The 18,430-nt window shown below is 37.6% G+C and overlaps 1 protein-coding gene across 13 annotated transcripts in view; it reads left to right on the forward strand.

Annotated features, from left to right (window-relative positions):
* The window catches only part of RBMS3 (RNA binding motif single stranded interacting protein 3), a 757,514-nt gene that overhangs the window by 662,750 nt on the left and 76,334 nt on the right, over positions 1-18,430 (forward strand). For all 13 annotated transcript variants that reach the window (XM_072925744.1, XM_072925745.1, XM_072925748.1 and 10 more), the window contains 2 exons: positions 5,578-5,684; positions 16,600-16,646. In XM_072925744.1, coding sequence (XP_072781845.1) covers positions 5,578-5,684; positions 16,600-16,646 — 154 coding nt within the window. The remainder of the gene's footprint in view (positions 1-5,577; positions 5,685-16,599; positions 16,647-18,430) is intronic.

Raw genomic sequence — 18,430 nt, forward strand, 5'->3', positions numbered from 1 at the left:
GGATATTCTATGATTCCAAATCAGGATATTCTATGGTTCTATGAAATATGATATATATATGGCTCGACCTCAGTTAAAAGCTAACTCTTGTAAACCTTGAGAGTGTCTCCTGTGACATCACATCCTGTATCATGGAATTCTGGGACAAAAGCTATTACTCAGTCCTTTAACAACTCCATGCAGGATAGGATGAAGGGGTTATTTGCCATATTATTTAGGTTTCCTTGCTCTGCTAACACATGTCCTTTTCTGTCACGTACCATCTTTTGAAATTCTTCATCTTCGTTTCCCAAGAGCAGAATAGTTGTGGTTTTGTTTTATAATCTTCCTTGAAGTTCATGTTTTGTTTATTTATGACTTTGGGATGAAAAAGTATTGCATGGCAGGGCTTTCCTAGAAGCCACTGGACTCACCAGAGCAGAGAGTGACTCTATTGATGGGGTTCTGGAACTTCCACATTTTCAAAGCTTACAACAGCAACATTCATTTTATAAATAAACCCTGTAAATACCATAGTCCTGCGTCTGAGCCCAGATATTAAATCAAAACTTAAACTTGCTCCATCCTACCTTGCTCTACAGCTTTTGTCTCTCTCATGTCCCCTGTGAAATACTGCCTCCTTACAAATGGCTCTGATGTTACCATAAGGTGAAGTTTTTCTTAAAGGCTAAAAATGCTTGATCTGAAACAAAGAGGTTGGTTCTTACATGGATGTTTCAATCAGATGTTCTGTGTGGTTTGCACATGAAAATGTTACCAAACTGCTTAAAATTTGGAAGACAGTTAGGAATTAAAATAGTTATCAGAACTTGGTCAGTATGAATGCTTGGTCTGATTGTGAACCCAATTATTACTGTGCACAGTTTTTTATTGTGGAGGAGGATTTGCCAAGGCTGAAAAAGAAATTAATCCAACTTTCTCATCAAAACATACTTTGTAAAAGTCATTGCTGTACCAATGACTTTCTAATTATTTTTCTTCACATTAACAAAATAGAGGTGGCTAAAGACCCACATGAATGTTCACAATGCACATGGCTGTTTTTATTGAAAATGTTACTTTCATTGTTTCAAAATATGAGAAGAAGAGACTAAACTCTTCCTGACATGCTGAAAAATGCTGTCTTCAAAAATATTCATAGTAAAAGCAGCTAAAATGCATAAAAATGTCCTGTTACTTCTTTTTGTGTATGTAATTCTTGCCATTGCTGGGCAGATGATGCTAAATGACAGTGGGGAACAAGCTTTTCTCAGTAACTCTTAAGACAGTAAAAGTTTCAGAGCACCTGAAATAATGAAAAGTCTCACCAAATGCAAATGACATCTTTCATCTTTCTTTATGAAGCACATGCTCATGAATATATACATTTTTGCACATGTAGGAGCTCAAGTGTATCTGCCTTCCGATGAATGAAAGAATATGGAAATTATGTATTCAGAATTAGTTAGAAGTTTGCTTTATTTTGTTGAATTCTCCAATTTAATTGAAATTCCCTTCCTGAGCTGGAACATTTCTTAGAGACTGCCAGATTTGAGAAGGGGGCACTGTTACCCCTTCTCCGTCCTTCAGAAGTTTTTGTGCTATTTAAGTACCAGTGTTGCTTTTGGTGATACTAACAGCCTTTTGGCAGTTCTGTGCTGTTTGTCTTCACAATCTGTCCATCTAAAGTAGCAGAGCATGAGAAGCTGATCTCCTGAGGGAACTCCAGCAATATCGACAGGCTTGATTGACATAAAACCAGTCTCTCTCTTTCACCTCCACTGAACTCTTAGAGTAAATTCAGGGTCTGACTGAAGTGAGATAGGGTTTTAGCCATTGACTTCCATGGGAACAGAATTCAAACACTAGCAGCTACTGCCCTCTCCTAAGGCAGCCTTGAATATCTTGGCAAATGCTGTTTAGAAGCATTATCAATTTGATCCCACTTCCTTCTCAAGACTCAAAGCCAAGTTCAGGACTATTTATGCCTTATTAACTAGAGAAGGCTTTGGATGGGAACTGCAGCAAGGATTTAAATCTTCTCCTTGAAAAATGGGTTATGGCTTAATGAACCTTGTTAAGGTTAAAGCAGTTATTTATTCTTGATATTTGTGTTTGTTGCTGTCAGGTAGAAATCAGTGAAAGAGCACTGCCTTCTATCTTGAAGAGTTTATCAGGATGGAATAGCCTGAAATTTGTTTCAAGTGAATCAATTTTCACTTTTTTTTACAGGAAAATAGCAATAGTAGATTTTCCAGATATGCTTCAAAATACCACATAGGCTTAAAACTTAGAGGATGTTAAGAACCATATAAAAAGATCTGCTTATCACTTCAAAATGTGAACATCTACAGATATCCAAATTACATTTTCTATTAAGTCAGAAGTACAAAAGGTGAGAGAAGGGGCAGAGACACAGGCATTTTATTTTCAGTCCATATTTTCATACAGAGGAAAAAGAGAAAAGTAAAAAATGCAGTCCATAAATTGAAGACTGTCTACATGGAATGGAAAAGGAAAGAAATTGAAAAGTTTAAAATATTCCCTTTTATCTTTCCTCCGCTTCTGAAGTATTTGGGGTGAAATATACCACTTCTGCAACCCATAAGTATTGTTCATTATATTGTTTGACTAGTTCCTAAATATTTTCTTTTTTGAATTTATAACCATGGTACCTAATTGTGATCCTTTTCTTGGTTGAAGTAAATTTATAATGTAAAGCACATTGGAAATGTAATGAAACCATTAAAAAAGAATTCTACTTAGAAATAATTATGCTTGCATAGTGGAATGTGATGTGGTCTTTTGAGTATCTTCTGTTGCTCTGTATTTTACCAGTAAGAATGATGGTATTAATATTTGGGGTGCATCTGATCTTGGAAAGCCTAAAGGACCTTTCTTACAAAGAATTTCTAGAGGGCTGAAGTAAACCAAGATTTGAGTTCTTCTGTGTACTTAGAGCAAGATCTTTGAGCTCCCAAGTCTGTTACATTCTACTTTATGTCCTGAAAGAAGAGAGATTATTAATTTGGTTACACACACACACACACACACACACACACACACACACACACGTTGGTTACCATAATTGTTTCCAGGTGTAAACCATTAGGACCTACACCACTTCATGTCTTGTTTGATGATGCATGCCTGTGTTTAGGGGAAAAAAAACCCAACAAAACCCTGAAAATCATCAACCTAAAACCATCCTATATGGGCTCTGTCCTCATGTCAGAACATTTTGTTTTGAAATGTTTACTTATTTTAATGTTGGTCAACACACACTGATTTTATCCACAGAATTACCCTCAGTTTATCATAGAGGAATATAATCTCCCATGCAGAAACTTGCCTGTGTAGAGCACTGTCCTTTTCAACCTTCTTTCCAACCTCCTGAAAAGTCTATACAATCTTTTTTCACTTTTTTTTTTTCTAGATGGGGTTAGTAAAGTTGTTTGGTAGCTCTGTTTGATCTCACTGAACCTTTGGAAGCCACTAATTAACAAATATGAGGTTGTCAGATGGTAATGCTGGAATTCTAGAAATGGGAACAGCTTCCTATTTGTGGTTGGCTAATATATAGAGAGAGGATGTGTAGATTTCCTATCTTGTTAAACCGCATCACAGGACATGGTCTAATACCAGATGTGTTCATTAGCAGATGATCAGGGCATGTGTAAATATCCACTGTGCAGATGATTTTTGCATGGTCCTCCTGATGGTATCTTATGTTCCTTGGTAACTGTTCAGTGCTTAAAACAAAAAGCTTTTGAAGCTTCAGATGTGATGTTTAATAGGTCTTTCTCTAATGCTGGCTTAGCACCCACTCCTCCCTCACAATCACATCAAAGTGAACTCTAAGTAACCACTCTGAAATCATGCAGCATCAGGCTATGGAGTAAAACCAGTGAAAGTTCAAGGCAATCAGCCCTGGGAAGTCTCTCCATCTGCAGAAAGAATCTCCATAGTCACCTGGATGCTTTTAAACCTTCATTATTTTAAATTTAAAATGGTTGGCTGAGCATTGCTTCTAGAAAAATCTGATACAATAATCAAAGTTGGAGGTGGGGAATGACCTCTGGGGTCACACAGTCAAGCTTTCCTCAAATAATGGATTGTTTCCTGCAGTTCAGTTTCTAGTGACCTTGGAAATTACTAGCCTGGTAAAATGGTAATGAAAAAACAAAGCTGTTATAGCTTCAGAAGTAGCCAAAGTGATGCTGTCCCAATGCGAAATTGTGGTTTTGATGTGAGATTCTCTCCATGCATTGTTTCTTGTTTGCAGTTTTTAAGCAATCACAGTTTTAATCTATCCTTTCTGACCCATTTTGAATTGGCTATAATCAGGAGGTTGGTGGGGGTTAACTTGTTTTAATACCACATGAACTTGTCTCTTATCCAAATCATATTTTTTTATTACAAATAAATAAGTCAACAACTTGATTAGCACCCCCCACCAAAAAATTTCTTCATGTCTCTGCAGGTGTATTCTCTCAACATTTCTAGCCTCCTAGAAACAGGAAATGGGAAGGGAAAAACCACATTTATTAGTTTTTCCATAAAAACTCTTGGTTAATTAATTACAGACTTACCATGCCTAGGAACTCAAAGATTCCTGAAATTACTCAGATGTGACACATAATTTTTAGTTTTCTCTCAAACAGGAAAATACTGGTTTACTTCTCTGCTGATATAGGCAATAAAGCACAACCCTAACATACACCTAAGTGGGTAGAATTTGTTTTCCCTTTTAAGGATGAAACAGGAGAGACAAGCTCCCACTAGCAGAGTAATTAAAGTTTTGTTTAAAAAAATCTTTAGGAGGCTGTGAAAAGCTGGGTAGATGGGAAAGAGATCCCAAGACACCAAGTTCCCTTCCTGTGTGCCCGTTTGATGTGTGTTAATTTTTTCCTCTAGGAGACCCTATTGTGGGCTGCCTTTTGGGGAGTGCAGCTCTCTGATTATCCTTTCTTCCTGGGACTCTGGCCCCTCCTGACTATGGTATTCACACACTCCAGATCTCACTTGGAGAGGAAAAAGTTTTTCTCAGCTGCCAAATTGCTTAAAAGAAGGAGTTAAGAGGAAAAAGAAAGCTGATTGGACTGGGCTTGGCAATAGTCTCCATTTTATTCTGTTCAGTCAGATTTTTAAAGGACTGGATGTTGAGAAACACCGAAATAGTGAGAACACTTATTCCTTAAGCAGGTTCTTGCAAAGTTTTTACAATTAAAAACTGAAAGCTGCTTTAGTAAAGCAGTGTTTATCCTTGCACTAATGCTGGTCATGAATACGTGTCTAACTTAGCTGGAACTAATGCCTGACTATACTGTTCCACTACAGCAACTTAACATTCTGCGTAGGCTGATTATTTTTTCAACAATATTTGCTAAATTCTTTTAAGGGCTGCCAGTATATATTTTTTGAAGCTTGGTTAATAAGAACAGCTGCCAGTGGAGTCAAGGCTAAAAGAGGCAAAAAATATCTGCAGAAGGCAAGATTTTACTTCAAAAGATCAGTATTACAAAGCACTACTGTTGCTGGTATAATCACTTTCTTTGGGGGGGATGCTAATATAGACTGGGTTTCTTGTCTTCACAGCCCCCACTGAGCCTTTGCTGTGCAAATTTGCTGATGGAGGGCAAAAGAAGCGCCAGAATCAAAGCAAATACACACAGAATGGAAGGCCATGGCCCAGAGAAGGAGAGGTAAGTGCCACGTAGCAATTATTTTCCTGGGGTTTGGCAGAAGTCAGCGACAGACCTGGAAGTCTACCTTTCAGACTGTGAAGAAGTCAAATTGCACACAAAATGCAATCGTTTCATACAGAAAAAGCTATGTAAGCAGTGGGGAGATGGAGGTTTATGATAATGTGCAGAGTGTAAAGTTACAGGAAAGGAGAATTTCCAAGCTTGGTGTGGAGCTGTGCACAGCCTGGTCCCACTGTAAGTGCTCTGCAGGCAGACTTGAGCTGAGGATTCTCTTACTGGTGAGCCACCAGCACCCAAGATGTGCCTTCCACAAACCAAATCAAGTTCCACCGAAGCAACTCAACAATATTTCTTCCATCTAGTTTCTGGTGGTAAAATATCCTTAGGGAATGTGAGAGCTGTTTCAAAAGAGAGAGATGTGCATCCAAATGTAGGGTCCATGTAAAAGTTTTCTGAAAGCTTATCTGAGCTGAGCTCTTCATTCTATTCAAGACAAAGCAATTTACAGTAGCCTCAGCTACATCATGTATACAGTATTTTAAAATAAACTAATGTAATGGCTGCTCTCTGCTCTGCTGCAAGTAGTCTTTTACTTTTCTGTGTTCTTTTATGTGAAGTGACTCCATATGAAAGTGAAATAAGAAAGGCATTTTTTGATTCTTCAAGAGTTTGTTTACTGTTTTTGAATTTTATTACCAAAAAAAGACTTGAACAAATAAGGTAGATCTGCTCATAGTTTCTTCTTATACATGGTGTTAGCTATGAAGGCTGAAGGAATTGCAAGTATTTCTATCCTAAACAGCTACTTTTTGTGTTTATGACTGAGCCTTAAAGGAAAAAAGTATTGGTCTCAACTGTGTTTCTCTAGACTACAAGTTGTGGGGGGAGTGGGGGAAAGGTGTCTCTTTTTGGGGGGATGGGGTGACTGTTGCTGTGTTTACTTCAATTTTACAAGGCAAAATGAAAAAAAAAAGAAAATTGTTTGGTGTTTCTGAGTTACATGTTTCTGTACTATTTCTGCTTTTTGGTAACTACTTGATTTTTCTAGCTAATACTTTTCAGACCATTAGTTTATGACATATATACTCTAGCACTATTGGTGAGCTCCCAAAACAAAATGAAAGGCCTTTTGAAAGTGTAGAAATTACTCTTGCCATCCCATGGCTGTTCTACACTGTTCCAACTGCAAAGGCTCCATTTTTAGCTCTGTGGGCTGAAAATCCCAAAACGGGACATTGCAGGAGTCTCCAAAGGGTATTTTACACCATATGTCTCAAAAAATGGAGTTATCTTCTCAGGACCATTATGGTTTGTCATATTAGGGATCTACTGAGGAACAAGTGCCCAAGAAGTGCTTCAAGCAGTAGACTCTGGTCAACCTATACATAGCTCGGAAAACAAAGATTTATGTATAGGAGACAACAATTAGATCAACAATCCATATTTTAAAGACCTCTAAATCCTTTTTAAAAAGTAAATACCATCATAGCTATTATCTCTGCTGTTTTATACTTCCTTCAGTTCAAATCAATAATAAAAGAGAGTATAAATTTAAAGCCAGCAAGTCACCATTATGCCTGTGGCCTCAGGGCATCAGCCTATTGCACCTTGTGTAGTTCATTTGTTGCTAGTGGAGTGGTGCCTATTAAGCCCAGTGATATCCTGGTGACCCAGAGGCAGGGTGTGGCTGGTGTGTTTGTAGTATCAACACTTAAAAACTGATTTTCATCGCTAGAAGACATCATTCCTTGCTGTTTCTCACAGTCAACTACAGAGCTGTTGTCATAGTATAATGTGAAAACATGAAAAGATGGTAAAGATCAAAACTCAGAAATATTTCAGGCTAGATTTTCTCACATTTTCTCTGTTTACTAACATCTGGTTAATACCTTGCTGCACATTGGATATTTACTACCCAGAGCATCAAAGACAAGAATGCATGTTCTCTTTTAGGGTCCCTAATTTATTGAATTTCTTCCCCACTGTTAATTTTCTTATTTCCAATGTAAAATCTTTCTGTATAATTACTCTTATATTTCACATGCAATAAGGTTTTTCAAATTCTTTGTCCTTTATCAATCTTATTCTAAAAATGATCTACCATTCAGTTGTTATTTAGGTAGCAGCACTTGACTAACCCTCCTACAGTTACTACTGTAAGCTTTAATTTCTTTTAATTTCCTTTTAAAAGAACAGGCGGTGAGTACTGAAAGGTGACAAGTGTGATGATATATGACAAATGTCATAGTTCTGATGACAAATGGCATCTGGAAATATTCCCTACACCTCTGCCCTTTCTTGGTTTCTTCTCCAAAGAAAAGTATTGAAACACCATCCAAGAGATTACTCCATTAGTGTTCCCACCCTGGCCAAATCCTGTGGTATGTAGACCAAGATGTATTTTGGCTATTGTTCAGATAAGCCTTTGCATTCTTGAACACTTTTGTGAAGGGCATTTCTAAGACATCTGAGGTTAAACCAGCATTAGCACTGAGCGTGCAGAAGGAGTATTTCTTGGAAGGGCAGTTCCCAGAGAAATGATGGCAGCAGTCCTGTCCCTGGCCTCAGACTTGAGCTTGCAAAGTAGAGGCAGACAGCTCTGCCCAGTACTCTGCTGTAGGGACGGAATGGCAGGAGATTTAGTTGGGAGGAGCAGTTTTGCTGTAGTGGTGTGTCTCTGGTCATGCTGTTCTCAGAGGTTTGGCTCTCTTTTATGAAGAGCTTATGTGGAATTTTATAAGACGGGATTTCTTCTGGTTTTTTGTGAAGTTGTCAGGTCATACTGCAGAACGCAGTAGAAAATCTTATTCTTATCTTACATCTTTGTAAATTGCTTCATAACCATACATAATTGGCTGTTAAATTGCCTGCCCTTTTAAAGTCAAATATTTAGAAATACACTGAATTTCTCTAGGGATTTTTGGAGGTCTGGGTGGGATGGGTGGGTTTGCTGCTTGGTTACTTGGCCAGTAGTAAGCGAGGAAGAATGGCAGATCCTGAATAGTGTTTTCTAGTCCTTACCCTTACGCTCTTGTTTGAAGTCTCAGGAAATGTTCAGCCGATTTACTGAGACATTTAACTGGCTGTTTGTGATGGTTGACCAGTTCTGGACTACAGACCTGAGAGTTAATATTAGTGATGGCTTTATATAAGGCCATCAAATTAGGCATCTAATAGACAGGTGCAATAAAGGTACAGTGATACCAGCAAGTGTTGGAAATATTTGCAGTGAAATTCTAACCCAGCAACTGACATAATTTCTGCACAAAGTTCAGTAATTTCTTTTTGGACTAGCTTCTCCTCACACTGGTTTAATTAAGCACTCTCTTTTGAAACTTAACCTGACAAAATTATATTGAGATGGCGATAGAGGATAATCATATTCAAATTCTGTCTGTAAAATACTTGATTCAATTTACCTTTAAATTGCAATTGACAATCTAGAGGTGGGTGACATAAATCTCCAAAAATATTTTAGTGAAAAATGCACCCAGGGAATCAAGTTTAGTCACAGAATGAGATCAGATTGGATTAAAAACTGCAACATAAATTTTGCGACTTAATCTTCTATTGTACATTTAATGAAACCTTGTTTTGGTTATTCAGAAATAAAGTCTTTTGATACATGTATTTAAGAGCAGGTTTATTTGAAAATTACATGGTAGACAGGGAGAAATCTGCCTAAAGTTTATTACTGTGTTTTAGAAATTGTAGCTTTTCTACATCTGGTCAGCCCGATGTGATTAAGGTTTTTTTGATGGTCACAGTATTTTGAACTCTTTGATATTTCATTTGCAAGTTTCTGTAAAATTTGTGCTATTTAAATAGTTGCATTGTCTTGTAACAGAGTACTACTCTTACAGTATTGTTGCATGTATCACAACAGTGAGATGCAGCACTGAATGCGTTGAATTTGGTCTGATGTCTATAATGATATTCAATAATTGTTACTAATAATTCTTCCACTGATTGCTTTTTTGCTTCCATAATCTAAGTTACATTTTTTATTTCTAAAGGTCTAATAGGTTACGTTCCTTTCCTTCCCTTTCTGCTCTTCTTCCTTACTCTTTTCTCCTTTATTTTCTTTCAAGCTCAGTTCATGGAATATCCAAAGAATTAAACATGTTTTTAATTCTTTCTTAAAAAAAATTAAATTGCCTGATAGTTTGGGAATGTTGCTTTTGTAATAGTTTCTCTTTTTATCCACTATTCATTACAACTTTGTCTGATTCAAACAGAAATTTAGAGAGAAAAACATGCAGTAGGTAATTTGAGACTCTTCCCAAATTTTTTGTTAAATCAGTACCAGTGAAGGGCTGAAGCAATTGATCCTGGTGCCAATGGTCTCTTCTTTACTAGCAGATGCATTTAGAAATTATTAGTAGTTCTGTCCCAGGCCTATTTATAACTCAGTCATGGATATTATTTTATGCTTCCAAGGAGATAGGTACTACTTAGCTGTGTTCCATAATCCTGAGTGCCTAGACAAGTAACTTTTCTTATACCTATAGACAAGTAACTTTTCTTTGATGTGAGAGGCAATTCCCCAATCTGTTGAGATAAGCACTAGTGTCCTCATATGTAAACCACCCACAAAGACATTTACTATATATATTTAACATGCCTGTAAATTAAACACTGGCAATTTGCATGCTGATTTTCAACAAAATCTCAGTTTAACAAAGAGAGGCATTGAACCTGAAAAGAAGCCCTCTCTCCAGAGGGAGAAAGAGAAGGGCAAAAGGTAACTGACCAGTAGGTGAAAAGATCTAGAATAATGACACAAGGTGCTGTTGCTGTGGGCAGCATTTTGAAAAGATGCCTCAGTGGCACAAATACCAAAGACCAGTTTGGATTTTGACCTTATAAATTACACAGAAATATTTTAAACCAATAGCCTACGTGAAATCACTGTCAATGCAATCAGGATTTTAAAGGGGCCATGGTTCAGTTAAAATAGAATCAGCAGTGTACCTCTCCTTAGAGAACAGTTTTCTTTGTTTTCATTTTAGCTTTGAATTTCTTTCTCTGGTGAAAAATGTCATGCCATTTGCCCTGGAGGTTTTACTGCAGTTGGGTTTTCCTCCAAATTCTGCTGCTCTAACAGTGCTTTCTTAGGCAGAATAAACAAATGTTGGAGACAGGGAAAGGACATACCTTTTTCTGCTGTATCTCCAACAGATATCAGGAGTGCTGCCAGCCCCTAGAAGTCTTCCCAACTTACTGCAGCAAGCACATCTAGTGTGCAGTTGTGAGTGTAATATACAGCTGATATAGCACTGGAACACACTCATGGCAAAATGGGGATGTCAGATCCCCAAAAGTGGATCATTCATAGACCTGAAGATGACATGGTTGAATGTATAGACTGGCTGTGGAAACATAATAATTATGTTATATTATATATGTTCTCTTTTGGTTTTCTTGGTTTTCTTGGTTTTTTTTTTCAATTTTTGTAGTCTTCAGCACTTGTGTTTTAACTAGTAAGATGAGTTGAAGTGGAAAGAAAGTGACTCACTCCCAAGAACAGAAGCTGTGTATGTCAGACTTCCATTCCAGTTCTGTAGGACAAAAGGATTTCTTGTCATTCATCTGGGTATCTGAACTTGTTATTTTGTTTATCAGTGCAGTCTCTGATGCTCTGAGGTTCATGAATCACTTCCCAAGTTTGACATCAATAGACACAACACTTTTCCCCTCAGAATCTGCAGCTGCTTAAGAAGCACACATTGCTGGGAAATGCTCCATTCCTTTTATATGCATCTAGACATCTACAAGATGTCACATTTATATTCTAGATTTCTCCTTCTCTAAAACTGAAAGAGGGGAAGGGCAGGGGGGGCAGTTTTTCACTATTAAATTCAGAAATCTTTCTACTAATGTTGAATATTTCTGTCAGAACTGTTTAAATAATCAAAGAAAGGAATTCTGCCAAGTTAACTTTACTGGTGACTGATCTTATTTTATTACATCAGTATTTTGCATTAATCTCATCTGCGTTGATGATTTCTTTTCCCTACTCTCTTCTTTCTTCAAAGCATTTCAATAAGGTTATCTTCTGTCAGGCCACAAGAGATCCTTGTGTTGTGATGCCTGGCAGATGTTAGTGATGGAAGCAAAACACGTACAGGAATCTGAGTGTTGAAATTTCAGTTGATTCCACTGTAGTAGCCAAGAGCGTGTCCTGGAATGGCAGTCCTCCAGCATGAAAGGGTGAAGCTCTGAGTTAGTGGTGATCTGGAGGACAGTCTTATCTTTTAGTCTAACTCCCACGTCAGTACACCACTGAAATCACTTAAGTGCAAATGTACAACCTTACCTTTCCAAATCTCACCTTAAGGAGGAGAAATCCAGGGGGCCTTCTTGGAAAACCCACCACATCCATGGATTTCACCCCTTTTTAATTTCCAGGCCTCTCCATTTTTTTCCAGTGGACTGTGGCCTCCGGCACAGCCCAAGATCCTGCAGTGGCAGCAGCTTCCCCTTGCAGAGGTGCTCCAGCACTTGGCAGGTGGTGGCCAGGGCAGGTCTGAGGAGATGATGTGGAAGTCTCATCTCAGAGGAGGAGGCGAAGCACATCTTGTAGCAGGTTTATATTGTGGTGAATTTTTGCACAGTGTCGGAAAGACATGTACACAGAGAGTAGATATGGAGATATGATATGAAGTTTTTTATTATATGAAGTTGTTCATGAAAGCAGCTCCCCAGAAACACTGAAGATGCACAGAAGTAATTGGTCATTTATAGGTATTTATGTTTACTCAAAGACAGGTACTGTACTGATAAGTTTTTTCTTGTGAGACATCACAGGGATTGGGTAGAGAAATAATAAACCCGCTTCATTTCACATGATATTGAAGATCAGATGACTTATGTTCAAATCATAAAAAAGAGGGGGAAAAAATCAAACCAGAAACTGAACATCTTGTCTTTGCCCATGGAAAAATTTTCACAGTAAAGTTTTGGACAAAAGGCCTTCAAACCCTCATTTTCCAGATGCTTTTTTATATTTACTACTTTTTTGAATGAAAGAGCTTAAATTTAAAGACAGGTGCAGACTGAATATCTTGTTCTTAGAATCTCTTTCACTGATGTCAATAGTTAGAATACTGTAGCAAAAAATAACAAAAACTTTCTTTCCTCATGTCCTTTAAGTTCAGACACTGTTAATAATAATAAGTAAACTCATGTGGTTTAAGTAATCTTTTTTAAAAATATCAATATTTTTAACAAGCTGGGTTAATTTCTGTGCCACCTGACTTTCTGAACAGACCAGTAGCCATTAATAATGAGCTTTATTTCTATTCGTGTGTTTTCATTCAGTAGCTGAGTCTAAGGCCATTATTTGGCTGAGTAGTATGAAAATTATGTGGTTTAGTTGTTGTTTAATAGATGATTTATCTCACAAATACTTTCCTAAAGTAGCATTCCATCATCAGTGCCTCTCCCTCAAGATGCCATTTTATCAGGCAGTGTCACTATGAGAAGAAAGAGTAAGACCCTCTCCTTCTACTGAGATATGAGCAAACCAGTGGGTGAAAAGGCCCAGAAGAAAACAGTCTCAGCACAGCAGAGGGCTGCTATAGAGGCATCAGCCAGTGCTTGGTATATATAGTTCAGCCTGTATTAGCATTATGATGCTATATTCAATTCTGATTTTAACAGAATGAGCTAGACCACTCTCACACAGAAGTCTGAGGCCAACCCTAATATTCTGCATTTGGTATTTTTGGAATTCCTGTTTGTCTGCTATGGAGGAAAGTTCAGACAATTTTCCAGTAAGTTATTATTGCTCATCAGTTTTTTATTCCTGATGAATGAGGATGCTTCAGACTATAAATCTTTGACCGGTCCAGGCTAAGTGTTGCCACTCCTGGGCTTCCAGCCAGCAAAATTTTGTGGAGAGAAATTATACAACTTGATGGGAAAGAAGTAAATAGTCCTGTGTTAGCAGCTATTTGAAATAGCAGCTGTTTAAGGCTATGCAGCAGCGGGGGATATTAGCAATATTACTGGGCCAGCCGTAGGTGGTTACCATATGCACATATTGCCACACGCTGCATCCTATTTGTCTAATGTGAGAGTTTTCATTTACTGGTAAATGTGATGGTGATATTTATAGTGGTCACTGCTGAAGTACTCGAACAGATTCTGGTAATCTGTCTCCATGCAGTATGGATATGGGACGTGGATAAAGAGGAGATGAGTGACTAGCCTATCATATTTTTGTACTCTTCAGGATCACAGCTGCGTCCCCTGTTCTTAATACCAATATAGAGAACTGAGTTTGTGCAGTTTGTCTGCATGGACCCAAACACAGGTCTGGGTGTGATGGGCTTGGAGGGCAAGCTGCGTGTCCATGCCATGACCATGTGCTCAAATATCTGTGAGAAAAGTAAATAAAAGAGGCACAAATGTGTTTGCAGGTCTCACGTGGACAGCAAGTGAAGGAGCTGCTGTAGGTTTTCATTCCTGCACCTTCATTCTTATTTTAAAATAAAACCAGCAGCTTATTTTCACTTTTCCTCCAGACCCACCTACCTTGTTGCCATTTTATCTCCCAGTTACTAATGCAGGCTCCAGGATATAGTGAGCCTTGATCCAGCAGCTTTTAGGACAACTAGATCTAGAAACTCCTTAATTTAGAAAGATTGGATATGACCTTTCCCAAAAAATTATAACAGTTTTTTCATTAGTCTGAGTAGATGTGTGATGAGAGGTAAAATGTAAACATCTCAATCTAAAGGGAACATCTTAAGTAATTTTAAAGAGTGTTAAAAAAAAAAAGTTAGAATTAATTTTTCTATCCCTCCAGGGTTTGTATGTAATATTTAAGTTGTCTTCACTGGTGCAGGAATAGAAAAAGAGCAATAACAAATTTTATACATCTTGAAAAGAGAAAGGAAAACAAGACAATATATTTCCTCAAAAATGTATTGCAGCCCAAAAGTTTTCTTTTCTCATTTGTTTGGAAATTTCTACTTTTCATTAGTAATTAATGCAACCTTACTAAACAGTATAATGTGCTGAGCATACATAAGACAGAAGAATATAAAATCAAGTTAAGTAAGGGATTATTATTTTCTAAGGTAATTTATCTTTTACATCAAAATTATTCGTTGTTTAGGTCACCCTAAATTCAGTTTTATGACATTTAAAGCTTGCAGAAATAGCCATTTTATTTGTCTTTGTGTAAAATCAATACTTCTTTCAAAAATAGCCGCATGTACTTGGACTTGTCTCCTGAATTATCCTTTGCTTAGGAGAGACTACATATTTTATTAAAACAGAGGCATTTTCATAAAGCAAAACATTTGCCCTAGCATCTGCTTAAAAGAATAATGAGAGAAATATACAAATTTAATAAGGACATGAACCTTTTTTTGGCTGCATAAAGTAGCATGAATCCTGGCCTTTCACATCAGAAATTATTTTTGGCCTCTGGAAATCTGGACCACCTCCTCTTAGACCAGTTTGCAGCTGCCAGGCTAACCCAGCTCTTCCAGGAGCGCTGCCTGCTCCCCGCCTGCTCGTCACCAGCACATTTACCCTGGCTGCTCACCTGCCTGCCTGGGAACCAGCCAAGCCCAAACGCTTTCCTGACCTGTCTGCTCAGCCATCTGGAAGGGGGCAGATGCCATGATTCACAAGTACTTTGGTAGATGGCTTTAGGGGCATGAAAAGCTCGCAGCAGGAGCACAGACCGCACCATGTGGTTGGTAAAGCATCTGTCCTTGAAGAAAATACTGCCTGTCTCAGGCAACAAGCATAGGATATGTATACAAAATGAAGAGGAATACAGTGTCTTGGGGTGGGATGGTGCCATGGCATTTTTTTAGCTGCTCTCACAGGAAGAGCAGCACCTTGAGCAATAGAATTTCTCTCTGCTGTGCTTCTTACCCTACACAAAGGACAACTTCTTCTCATCTCTTGGTATCTTACATTGGAAAGCATTTCACAAAGGGATGGATAAAAATCAATAAGGAAAGGAAAAAGTCAAAGCAAATGCAGTATGTGGGAGGAGACATTGTCAGTTCCATGTCTTTAAGTAAATGCTGAAGGGAAGGAAGGTCTTTCCTGCATGACCCTGACTGCTATCTTGGAGGATAAGGTAGAGTGCTTAATTCTGTCTGCAGCCTTGCTCTCTCACTGCCTTTCCTGTGGATATGTCTGCTAGCGGTGGCAGTGATGACAGTCGTTAGCTGGACAATGTTTTGACACTGCCATATCATGCTTTTGCGCAGGTCATGGTCTGCCTGGTGGTAAATGGCAGTTGAAAAGCTCTGTGTAACACATTAACAAATTCTTTTGCTGTCCAGACCTCTGAAGTATTTTAAAAGCCTTATTTGAAAGCTCAAGCTTTTCTGCTTCACAGCCCATTTTTTTTTTTCTTGTCTCACAGTAATGAATTAAATCTTAAGTGCAAGTTACACCCCAGGGAAACAATAGGCAGGGGTCATACAAGGTATGACCTTTGTAGGAAAGGTGAGACTCCTTCCTGTGAAGCTCTCATGAAGCTGCCTTTGGAATATTTACCAACTACTCATCCCACAGGCAATAGCAGGATTTTCGCCTGTCTTGTTATAGTGAGTAATCACCTGTAAAGGCATTAATCTCAGTGGAGTTATTAATTGATACTGATGCAACAAAAACACCATTTGCCCTAAATGTTATGGAAAGATGGCAACCAAAAGACTGAGCAGATCTGTTTCTCAGTGATCTCTTGGGCTGGGGAGGTACCCAGTCTGTCCATGCTGCTTTTGGCCATCTGAGCTTCCCTTGAGAATTTAGATTTCTATTTAAGTTGCATACAGTTTTTATTTATGTTGGCTTTGAATATGTTTCATGTATTTTTTTCCTCTTTTCCTTCAGTAATAGTAAAAATCTGTTTTTCTTCCCTAACTATGTGCAGGCTGGCATGGCTTTGACTTATGATCCAACAGCTGCTATACAGAATGGGTAAGAAATGCATGTTTTCTTATGTCTTTTTTTAAATTATTTTGAATGTCATCTTCTATTTTCTCTTTCTGTAGTGAAACTTTTTGAAAAGCAATCCACTCAGTCATATTTTGTCTGAAGCATATAATGCTATATTGTCAAGTTCTTCTTTAGTTTTCCTTTTCTTTTTATGCCTTCTTGTTTGCAATATCTATTTGAATGGGAAGTTGTTTTTCCTAATAGTTTCCATCTCTATTTGGCAAATGTTAGTGGATGTCTTTTTAATCTCTCACTGTCATGAAGTGGAACCAGTAAAGTTTCCCTTTACTGACTTGTCTTTTGTTAAAATAATCATTGAAGATTCCAACGTATTTTGAATAATAGAGCTGTTACTTCTTCTGGGGTTCTTTCTGCGGGCTGGCTGCCTTCCATGGCATTGTCTGAATAAAAATGCCAGACAGGGAGAAAGCCTTAAATAAGTGTGTAAGCAGATGGGATTTAAGGGTGAAATTCTGAGTAACACTCTTTTTTATTTCTCAGCTACCATTTGCTGATACGAGGAATTGCAATTTTTTCTCAAACTGAGCAGTGAAATTAACATCATCATATTATTTACCTACATGATTTTATTTCATAAACTAGAAAAACATATCCTTGAAATTAGCTCTCTTTTCAGCTAGGTTAACAACAATTTGAAAAGAGGCAGGAAGTTCAGCCCTGAACCCTTTGACAGTCACTCTCTGATCAGAGAGATTTATGATATTTTTATCAAATTCCATGCATACTCCCACCTGTGTTCTCCAGCTGAAGGGAAGAATGTATTGACATAGATATGAATGGGCTTATTTGTTAAATATTTGTTAGGGTACAGCTAGTTGAAGCATTAAGAAAAAAATCCTAACATTCCCAGCAGTTAAAAAAAAAAATCAATAGTAGTAGTTTATTTAGCTTAATTTCCCTTCACAAGCAGTAATTTTGTAGAATTTGTGATATTCCTGTTTTGTGGAGGAAGAGGCCAAACCCTGAAGAATAGAGAGGTTGTTTGTAATTGCAATTACAGAATTCTCTGCTTTTGTTTCCCTGTTCTAACCTCCAAATAACTAATTCTTCTCTGTTGTCATACTTTTCAGCTGGTAAAACATTATCATCTGTAGATAAAAACGTCACTGGTTCATAATCCACCAGTGTTTCATGTGGACAACTGCCTTTTTTTTTTTTTTCATATAAATTCCTGCATGTCAGATGTGTGAGTGTTTTAGAAACCATTTTGAATGAGCCACTGAGACTAATATAATTTTAATTCAAGAAAAAATCTTTTGAAGTTATGAAAGTTATTTTAGAATCAGACATTATTTATAACAATGAACACCCAGGGTGTTCAGGCTGCAAAGGTTATTTGGTCATTCAGTTGCTTGAGTATACTGTCACTGATCATTGGGTAAAGCAATTGAACCCAGTGGAGAATTTCAGGTCTGCAGTTTTTTAAATATTCTTTTATTTCTAAGGCAAGAAATAAATTAATATCTCTCTAAGAGTGACAATTAATTACTACTTTGACATATGTCTTTTTTATAAAGTGTCAAAATATTTTCAGTTTTATCAGGACTAAGCCATCATTCAAAATGTTCTTGTGGTGAGATCTTGATTGTGTGCAGTATCATGAGGATCACCAGGACCCTTTTGGTCCAACAGGATCGTTTTATCTCCCCAGGCATTCACTCAGCAATCTCTACATATCCTGTAGTTTTAAGTTTTTTCTGTTTTTCATAAGCCTCTTTACTTGCAAGTACAGTGAAAATCTAGCT

The sequence above is a fragment of the Taeniopygia guttata genome, chromosome 2, assembly GCF_048771995.1.
Source record: "Taeniopygia guttata chromosome 2, bTaeGut7.mat, whole genome shotgun sequence".
Taxonomy (NCBI): Eukaryota; Metazoa; Chordata; class Aves; order Passeriformes; family Estrildidae; genus Taeniopygia; species Taeniopygia guttata.